At 35.4% G+C, this 10,039-nt stretch overlaps 1 protein-coding gene across 1 annotated transcript; it reads left to right on the top strand.

Annotated features, from left to right (window-relative positions):
• Window positions 1–17: 17 nt before the first annotated feature.
• On the top strand, window positions 18–8,173 carry LOC104212033 (uncharacterized). The gene is made up of 11 exons (XM_009761211.2): window positions 18–332; window positions 1,364–1,588; window positions 1,719–1,846; window positions 2,092–2,200; window positions 2,326–2,365; window positions 3,391–3,480; window positions 3,577–3,676; window positions 3,798–3,937; window positions 6,240–6,342; window positions 6,465–7,351; window positions 7,698–8,173. Exons 2-11 carry the CDS (start codon window positions 1,450–1,452, stop codon window positions 7,951–7,953), a joined length of 1,992 nt encoding a protein of 663 aa, XP_009759513.1. The 5' UTR covers window positions 18–332; window positions 1,364–1,449; the 3' UTR covers window positions 7,954–8,173.
• The last annotated feature ends 1,866 nt before the right edge of the window (window positions 8,174–10,039 follow it).

The raw sequence follows: 10,039 nt of genomic DNA, 5'->3' as shown, positions 1-10,039 counted from the left end.
GATAGAAATTAATTAATTATAGAAACTGATATTTTTGAAAAAGGACATACAGGAATATTATTTTAAAGACATCTTCTTACAGAGAAATCTTTTTAGCTTTGAAAAATTCTTTGGAATAGTTGAGCTCACTGTGGATTATTGTTGTCTGCAAATTCGTTAATGTCAAGGAGAGGCCATGTTAGATATCCGCCTTGGTGTTCTCATATCACCTGATCTTGTCCCTTCTTTGCTTCTTTGAGATCTGTGACTTTGAAAGATTCAGTGTTTGCACGTCGTGCTCTAAACTTCAAGATTCCAGCTTGGTTTCCTTCAGAACAGCTCTAAGCTGCTGAGTGAGTTGAAACTTTGATGAAATTTGGATTCTTTGCTTTACTGTTAGCTTGACTTTTGTTGGTTGGATGATTACTTGAGTTTGACTATTAAAGTTTGTGTCTTTGTGGTTTGTTTGTTTGAGGAAAGATGGGAGTAGCAGTAAATGAATTCCTGATTTTTGTTGCTTTAGATTATGATTATGATTTTGATTGAACTGAACTTATAGTCTCATACCATCTGTTGTGCTCCTTGTTATGAATAATATTTATTGATTGGTGAAAACCAAAAGCTGTTTGCTTCCAATATGGTAGCGTGTGTATTATCTCTGAAGAGCTGATTTTGATGAGTTAATTCAACTTTTTGGTTTTGTGTTGATTGGATGATCACTCTCAATTTGACTACGTATTTGCTTGCTTGTGGGTTGGATGTTTTTGTAATGTTGGTGACTCTTTCATGTTTTCTGCATCTGTGGACTGAAACCAGTATCATTTGCTATCATCCATTTATGGATAATGATTTGGATAGGAAAGAAATAGCTATTGAGTTTCTATTTGAAGTCAATTAGGTGGTGTATAACTTCCCTGAAGTTGCAGATTTAACCATCTTTATATATCTGATCAGGCTGTACTAAATGTCTATCTTTATTTAACCTATACGTCTTAATTTAATGGCACTTCTTAGTTATGTTACGTGAAAGAATTTCTGAAAAGTAACATATTGGCTCAGTCTATTTATTCATTGTACCCAAAACCTCAGAGTTGCTTGGATGGTCCGACATTTATTATATGTTTACTAAACATATGGACCTTGTTCGGATACTCGAGATTTGCTCTTTCCCTTGTTTGATTGAATTCCCTGCTGATAAATTTTCAGATAAAGCATCTAATTCATTTTAATTGTGATATTTAATTTTGATAAAGAAAAAGGCATAGATATATATCCCTTGAATAATTTTATTTTGTCAAAAGTTCAAATTCCTGTTGTGACTAACTTACACAAATACATCTATACTGAGAAGCTTTTCTGAAACATGATTTTCATAAATTTGTAGGTCCCTCCATACTTAATATACCAAAATACTTCATTCATTGATTAAGAATTAGAGAGGAGACAGTACGGTTTTCCTTGATATGCAATATGAGGGACACTGGTAACATCTCCCAGTACCGAGATAGATTGGATCAGACGCTGGCGTCTCATGATCTTGTAAACAATGATTTACTTAAGCCCCTTGTCAAGAATCAAATGCTACGCTCGTCAGAATGTGATCTTCAAGGTTTGTTCAATCACTTCGAATATAGATTTTACTTTAATAGGTAGTTACCTAATTCTAAAACATTTATATCATCTAATACATACTAAGCAGAGATGCCTTTCTCCACCCCCCACCCCTTTTTCTTTTCCAGAATGTAGTGATGATCTAGTAGAGAGAAGAACCAAGGAAGTGGCAAACTTCCTGAGCATGTTAAGGAGTGCATCTGTAACTGATGGTGAGAAGTCAAAGTCTTCTGAGGCAACACATGGTGGTTGGAAAGTAGGCTATCTATCACATTTATAGAGTATCTTTTCTCTTATTCTTGAAATCTTGACTCACTAATGTGATTGTGGATCCGAAACTTATTTGAAGCATCAGTGTTGCTCATTTTTAGTAGCACCAAAGCCTGGTGCTTTATTGGGACAGCCAGAAATTTTTGGTGTTGCTATTCATGTATTGCAACAGTATTTCTCCTTATCTGTTATTTAATATGAGAGCAATGCTGGTTTCTCCATCTTTTGCAGGTAAAACAAGATACTGAAGAATACCGTGTTATGTATCGAGAGGGACCAGAAGGCACTCCTTTCCATACCCTCCTTGTTGAAGGCTATGTAGATGGCCCAGCAGATGTTTGTAAGAAAAAATTAAAATCTCAATTATTTTATTAACTGTTGGAGTGATTATCAGTCAAGGTCATATAGAAAGTTCGTGTTGCTTTAGTATTGGACGACTTTTGAGATAAGAACTGGCTGTTTCAGGTTTATGCATCTCATGGGGAGCAGAGCTCTACAAGAAGTGGTGAGAATCCCGTATGCTAAAGACTCTTAAGCAGCTTGTCTCATGTTTACCATGCAACAAAAATCAGTTACTAGGCAGCTGCTTGCTGCACTGCTTCTAAATAATCTTCATAAACAACGAGTGAAAAAAGGATATAAAAGTCTGACACTTTTGTTGTCCTAAAGAATAATTGTCTGGGTAAATCTTAATACAAATGTTCGCATTTTCTGCCACAAAGGGACTGGAGTCGGTACAGAGCTTAAACTATAAAATTTTAGTTGTAATGGTGGTATTGCTTTTGTATCAGCAAATTTTGTATAAGTTCGAAATCAAACATTCGAGTAAGAGAAATTGTATAAGTTGGCAGATATGAGACTGGTGGTAGAAGTGGTGGATAGGTGGCTTTTGAAGCAATTCACGGAGAACGACATTCATGGTGAATTCATTAGGGGGTGCGGGGGAGAGATTGTGCATCAAGTACAATGGTATCACAGCATCCGCTCAGAAATACTCTTTATTACCTGTACAACCCAAGTAGTTAATGCACAAACAAAAGGTACATAATAAGAGCACATATATATATTAAGAAAAGTACTACACAGAAATATATGTGTTTATTTGTAACACAACCGCAATTTCTTGGTTTTGTCTATATTGGGAAATAATTGCTCTTACCTTTTATCAAGGTGATGATGTACATTAAAGCTGCTGGTAGACTAAATGCAGTAAATGTAAATATGAAAGCTCTAGAATGGATCTGCTCGAAGAAACCTAACTAAATAAAATGTCAGTAGAGGTTCAAAATCTTTAACATATCCATTTGCGATACAGTAATGTTCATTGAATACTAGTTCAAGGGATAGTCCCAGCGATTTTGGGATTGAGGGATAGTCTGATGTTGCATTGGCACTTCTGTTTTATGGATATTTCTACTTATCCATCTTTTTCACTTCTATTTATTATACGTTTCTAATATCAATGCAATGACTCGTTATGAATAAATGTCAAGCAACAAGTTGTGTTAATACACCCCATTTTCACATCAGGTGGCCGCAAACCACAATTCCTACATTCAAGATTGTAGCCTCCGAGTGCTTGCAGAAGGTCAGAGACGGTGAACAAATATGTCTAGTAAGGTTTGTCATCCTATAGCAGTCCATAGATATTTATTTTGTTCTTCTTATCATGTCTCTAATTATGTGCTGATATATGTTTAACTACTTGGAAGAAAGGATGAAGCTTTCATGGCCGTTGTCAGCAAGGGAGGCCCTTATACATTTCTTTGTATTTGAGTACTTTCAAGATGGTCTGATTGTAGTACTTGTAAATTCGGTAAGTTTGTGAAAGTCCACAACATTTGTCAATGATTATATCTTTGATAACTATCTATATTTCCATTATCATATTTGTTTTCATCAATATTAAAGCAACTGATAGCAAGCTCTATTTCCAGATCTCTGACTTAGATAGTGTTGATAGAAGCACTCATGGTTTTTCAAAAGATGGAATACCACTTCCACTGGATGTAGTACGAATTGATGTGGTGGGAGGTTTTGCTATCCAGAAAGTTACTGATAATCGTAGCTACTTCAGGTAACTTTGAACTTCTTTTATATTAAATTTAAAATATTTATCACATATAGATAGACAGGCATAGCAAGTCTTGACATGGGCAGTATGCTCAGCTTTGAACGCTTCCTTTTGCTTTCTCGTGTTAGCCTTTTCCATAGGAACCTTCTTTACTAGTATTATTATTTTTTTTGGGTGGGGTGGGGTGGGTGGGTTCAAGAAGATGCTTTTGGAACTATGGAGACTGGTTGTGGATATAAGATTTTGTAGTGTTGAAACTTTAAGTGATATAGTTTAAAATCTTTGAAGATTTTATTCTGGTAATCTGGGTCCTTCTAATGGTTTGGTGGTGGTGGTGGTGGTGGTGGTGGTGGGGGGGGTTGAGAATGGGTAGCACAATTTCCCATGTTCAAAACAACCCGGCTATTTTGACTTCCACTCTAAAACGTTCTAACTCTAGATTGATGATATGGTTATTAAGTAGGTTCCAGTGGTATTGAAACATGATTCTTCCACTCAATACGTTGAGAGCTTTGTTTGTAATAAGCTAATATTTCTCCTGTTTAGCGACTAAAATTTTCTTATCAAAGAGTTCCTATATTTACATATAGAAAAAAAGAGAACGTTCATATAAATTGCATTGCCAGATATGTTGCATAAATTCTTGGAGTATGTCCTGCTCTTGGTATATTGGAAATATGCAATAGTATAACGACTACTCTTCTAGAATCCAACATAACAATATATTATTCTTTAAGAGTGGTGCTCCTTGCATGTTGTTTGAGCTCCTAAAGAACCGAAGGAATTAGAATGTCGACATGACACCTTTGTCGGTGACAAGATTCTTACCCAATTTGGTCAACATTCAACGGGTTCTTCGACCAACGAAAGCTGAAACTGCTAAGACGAAGACATAGATGAAATGAAGTCCTGTGAGGAAGAAGACAGATGAAAGACGAGGGATACAGCAACTTTCGGGCAAGTTCGTCTCTCTGTTTGTGCTTCAATGTTGTCATCTCTCTTCCTCTTCTTTCATTTGAATGCAAACAGAGATTCCATAGATTGACTGGGATGTGTAAAGCTCACCAAAGTTAGGATTTTTTGTTGTTTGGTATTGATGGACTGGGTTTGTGAAAGTGGGTTTTAAAACATATTTCAGAGAATTGCATTATATGGGCCGACACAAATAAGTTTGGGCCACAGTGTTCATTATTTTCTTTGTTATTAGCAAGTCCAAGAAGAAACAAAATAAGCTGGTTACCACTTGAACAACTAAAAAATATATGTTTGTTTCGGCATAACTTACTTAACTAAATCGCACTGAATTTGATTGAAATTTTTAACTGAAGCTTGACTTACTTTTCTACCAATGCGAATAAGTAATAGTCAAATATTTCATACTAATGTATTCATTACCCATATCCCAGCACTCATTCCCATTCTTTTTCTCCACACCCTGAATCCTAAAATCTATAAGAAGACAAATCGACTTCTAGATATGCACCAGTCTTACCTGTAACATAGATTGCAAGTTCGAGTGCGCCAAAAATTTAGATCATTACTGGGAGAACAGTTTATTCTTTCTCCGGCAGCATTCTAGAGAACCATCACTCAGAATACATTAGAAAATGCCGATGATCTCTTACATGGACCGATATAAATCATCTAGTATAAAAGGAAATTAGAGAAAGGAAGCTTAAAGGAACACTGAGCAAGTCAGCATAGCCATAGTCTATGGTAACTTTGTGGTGTTTGGTTTCTTTTGGTCATTAAGCCCCTCAATCAGATTAGGTCCCACATAGCCTGATGTCCCTTCTCCCTATTAGTTTGCATGTTAGATGTTACTTAGGTTGTCGATGAATCAGGATCCAATTGTGGGCTGCATCCGAAATGCATCAAGAAGATGGTCACAAGTAATGATACACCGATATTCCTGCTTAAGTGTGTTTGAACTCCTAGAAGCCCAAAGAAGGTTTCCTCCTCTTTTTTGCCGGTTAGCAGTAGTTCTGCAAATGAATAGAGCTGATAATTTTGGCAAAAGGAAGAACGTTCCTCGTGATTCAGTGCTTTTATGTGCAACGAGACAGGATACAACATTAACCAAATACTGTTTTATAAATCAGATACTGTTTATAGTAGATGTGTAATCGTGATCCCCTACTTCTCTTTGATGAAAAAGTACCTAGTTATTGGAAAGAAAGAAAAGCCAAATGCTGTGATAAGCAGTGTAGGATAGTCAGAGTGACATCAAATTCAGTGTTAAAAAGAATTTACCGCTCCTATTATTTTATTATGAACTCTCTTTTTCTGCTTTTAAATTTAACAGGACTATAGCAAACATGGATATCAAACTGGACTTTGTTCCTCCCTCATTCATCAATTTTGTTTCAAGGCAGCTCGTAGGTGCTGGTTTCAAGCTTTATAAAAAGGTTAATGCCAGTTCAGTTCCCACTTCTGTTTCTGATTTTTCTTTTTGTTAAATACGATTATCTGATAAAATCAATATTTATCTTCTCTGAATAATAATTATAATATACTATTTTTCTTGCAGGAAGTAGCTTCAGTAGTCAAAGGCGACGAAGATTTCAGCAACGCTCTAAAAGATCCACTATATGCTAGAGTACGGAAAGCTCTTTATTCAGATAATATAAGTAATGGCAATGCGGCTTTGGAACTGCTAGACCTAAAGAAAGATGTCTGTCGGCTTGATGAAGAGAAAAGAAATGGCAATGGGGCTTTAGAATTGGAAGAGTTGAAGGAAGACACGTGTGTTAATCTTGATGAAGGGTCAAGGGAGACTTTGGGACTGCAAAAAGAGCTGAAGAAAGATGCATCTCTTCAACTTAATGAACGGACAAGAGATGACAATGATGCTTTAGAACTCCAAGACCCAATAGGAGACGCCTGTGTTCACGTGGATCAAGGAACACGAACAAATGTTGAAGTCAAAAGACCAGAACAGATGGTGCAATCGGATAATGGTTTAATTTGTTCATCACAGCAGGACAACTTTGTGGCTGGAGATAACAAAGGTCACAGCGAAATTGAGGAAATTAATGAAGACACGAGTGAAATGATTGAAAGTTTAAATGAGAATGACAAGAAAGCGCACAATTATCCAGCTAATCAAGTCGTGCACGTGCCTGCCAACAACAAGAAGGTTTTGATTAGCTCTGAGGTCCGACAAGCTCTGGGAACTTTAGAGAAGGCAATCTCTATCATAAGGGATTTTGGATATAATTTGGAGATTAGATCTGTTCCCAGCAACACTACTGTTAAGTATGTAGGTGTAGAGGAGGATGGTCAGGAAAATTCAAAATCATCAGAAACTGATCGAATTCATGGAAGTGGCAGCGCTTGTGCTGATTCACCAAAAAAAGAATTGTCAGAGGCGACCCCTTACGAACACAGGAACAGCTCTTCTAGTCACAGTTCCAGGTAAATTTTGTTTGCTTAATAGCAAGAGGCTACATTGAAATAATGGGTGATGCTAAGCTTATTTATTCTACACCAAACGTGTCAAATTGGTTTCCAAGAAGTTAAATATGTATTTGCCAAATGAGCACATAGAAACGGCAAAGATATCGTCACTTAGCTTAGTAAAAACCTTAGATTTCTGCAACTTCGTCTGCACGTCTCAAATTATGCATGAAGAGAAGATTCTGCAACGCTAAATTTTTGTTGAAATGACATGATTTGCTTACTATGCGTTTGATCATATGCTTGATGAGCTTCTTCTAATCTATTACGTAATATCTAAAAAATTGGTGTATAAACTTTCCAGGCGTACAAGTTCTACTCTGTGCACGAGGGAAGCCACCCACAACAAGAAGATTGCTCCTGCATCACCAGATGATTATGTTGAAATCTCGGGCGATGAACACCATACTGCTGTACGTACCTCAGTAGACCAAACAAAGGAAGATAACGTCACGGCTGTCCATGCAGATAGCGTCCACGGAAAAGAGAATGGTAAAAGGAAAAGAAAGCTGCCATTTTACTGCTGCTTGTATTTTCTCCCTGGACAGGTCATGGGTTGAGCGTGAGCAATTTTGTTTGTAGGAAGGAAAAACCATAGTGTTACCTGTTCTTACGGCTGTAAAATGTAATGAAATTAAGGTTAATACCAGAGTGTTCTGTACAATACAATGTAACTAACATGCTCATATGTAGTACAATGTAACTTTATATCCACGGTACCAGAATTATAAGAGCAAATATAAGAAAAGGAAATAAGGCGAAGTGGGTATTTTCTTTTTACTTGACTGTTATTCTCAAGAGGAAAGAATTATTGAACTTTCTTTTATCTCGTTAGAAGAAAATTACAATACTGGTTTATCATGATTTACTTGGTCTCTTAAACTACTTATTGCGTGGACGTGAGATGGTACTCAATTTTGTATTGCATGTTTCTTGAACACATACAATAGTAATGTTCTTCTGGTCAAAAATTCCTTTTTTATATTGCTGCTCCGAAAATTTTCAATAATACCATATGAACTGTCACTTTCAACAAGCCATTCTAACTATACTAGATTCTAGATTCTTAAATTTTACTACTGTATGGTAAGGGATTCGCTTAACCATTGAGAAATATTCTAAATAATGTAGAGAAGTTGGAATAAAGTTGATTAAGATTTGAAACTTTTTGTCTGTTTCAAGTGGCTTAATGATTAATTGACAGTTGAAACTTCATTACAGATGAGATATGAACCGAAATTTCAAGAAAAAAAAAAAATCTTTGATTTTGTCAATAAGAATTTCATTAATCATCATAGCTAGTACTCAGAAAAATACAGAGTATAGTGCTTTTGTTCTCCCTTTATAGTTGATCTCCTTTATTGAATTTGGCATTGCTATAGTACCACAAAAGATTAAGGAAAAGATATCACATCTTTCAGGCTTTGTTAATAAAAAATGTCTCAACTGTTCAGACATGTAGCATCTACTGTTAGAGTCCCAGATTATTATAATAAAATATTTAATTTTTTAATATAATCTTGTACAATTTTCGCCTTATAATTTAACATTTGGATTAAGTTAGTTTCAAAAATTTCATTTCCCTAATTATAATTGACACGTGTCTTCAATCTAAAGTACCATTAAAAAGTTATGCTGAATTTACTAGTCCGGAACCCAATTGTGATTCTTTTGGACTCTTATAGCCTGTTTTGCCAAGCTTATTTTTAGCCAAAAGTGCGTGCTTTTGGCCAAAAATTGAGGTGTTTGGCCAAGCTTCTGGAAGGAAAAAAAATGTTTTTGAGGAGAAGCAGAAACAGTTTTGGAGAAGTAGAAAAAAGTAACTTCTCTCCAAAAAGCACTTTTTTGAGAAACACTTTTGAGAAAAATACACTTAGAAGCAGTTTTTAAAAATTTGTCCAAACACTAATTGTTGGTCAGAAATGCTTTTCAAACTAATTAGCCAAACACAAACTGCTTCTCACCAAAAGTACTTTTGGAAAAAACACTTTTAAAAAAAAACACTTCTCAAAATAAACTGATTTTTGCAACTTGGCTAAACGGGCTATTAAACTACTTATTGCGTGGACGTGAGATGGTACTCAATTTTCTATTGCATGTTTTCTTGATTCTTAAATTTAGTACTGTGTGATAAGTCACTTTCGTAAAGTCGCTTAACCATAGAGCAATATTCTAAATAATGTAGAGAAGTTGGAATAAAGTTGATTATCTATTGAGCATCTTAGGCTACTTTACAGATCTCAAGACTAAGATTTGAAACTTTTTGTCTGTTTCAAGTAGCTTAATGATTAATCGACTCTTTAAACTTCAATACAGAAGTTGCTTAATCAGCTCGCGGAGATCGTTTACCCTCAAAATCGGATAACAATTGAATTTATAAGTTGTTCTAAGAATACGTGGATTAATTTGACACAAAGTGATAGATTGAACTATAAGTAAAGCAAACAATAATAAAGTAAATTCAAACTGTGTAACTTGAACAGTTATAGCCTTGAGAAATAGATCTCACTCGAACTGAATATGATCCAAATAATATCAAATTAATACAGAAGAACAGTAGCTTGCATAAAGAAAATAATATTATAATATTTTTGGGATGCGTGTTACAATGTGTATTACAAAGAATCACCCCCTTTTATATAGTGG

This window comes from Nicotiana sylvestris, chromosome 9 (assembly GCF_000393655.2).
Source record: "Nicotiana sylvestris chromosome 9, ASM39365v2, whole genome shotgun sequence".
Classification (NCBI taxonomy): Eukaryota; Viridiplantae; Streptophyta; class Magnoliopsida; order Solanales; family Solanaceae; genus Nicotiana; species Nicotiana sylvestris.
Note: the sequence above shows the minus strand (reverse complement) of the source record. Positions and strands in the feature narration are given on the sequence as shown.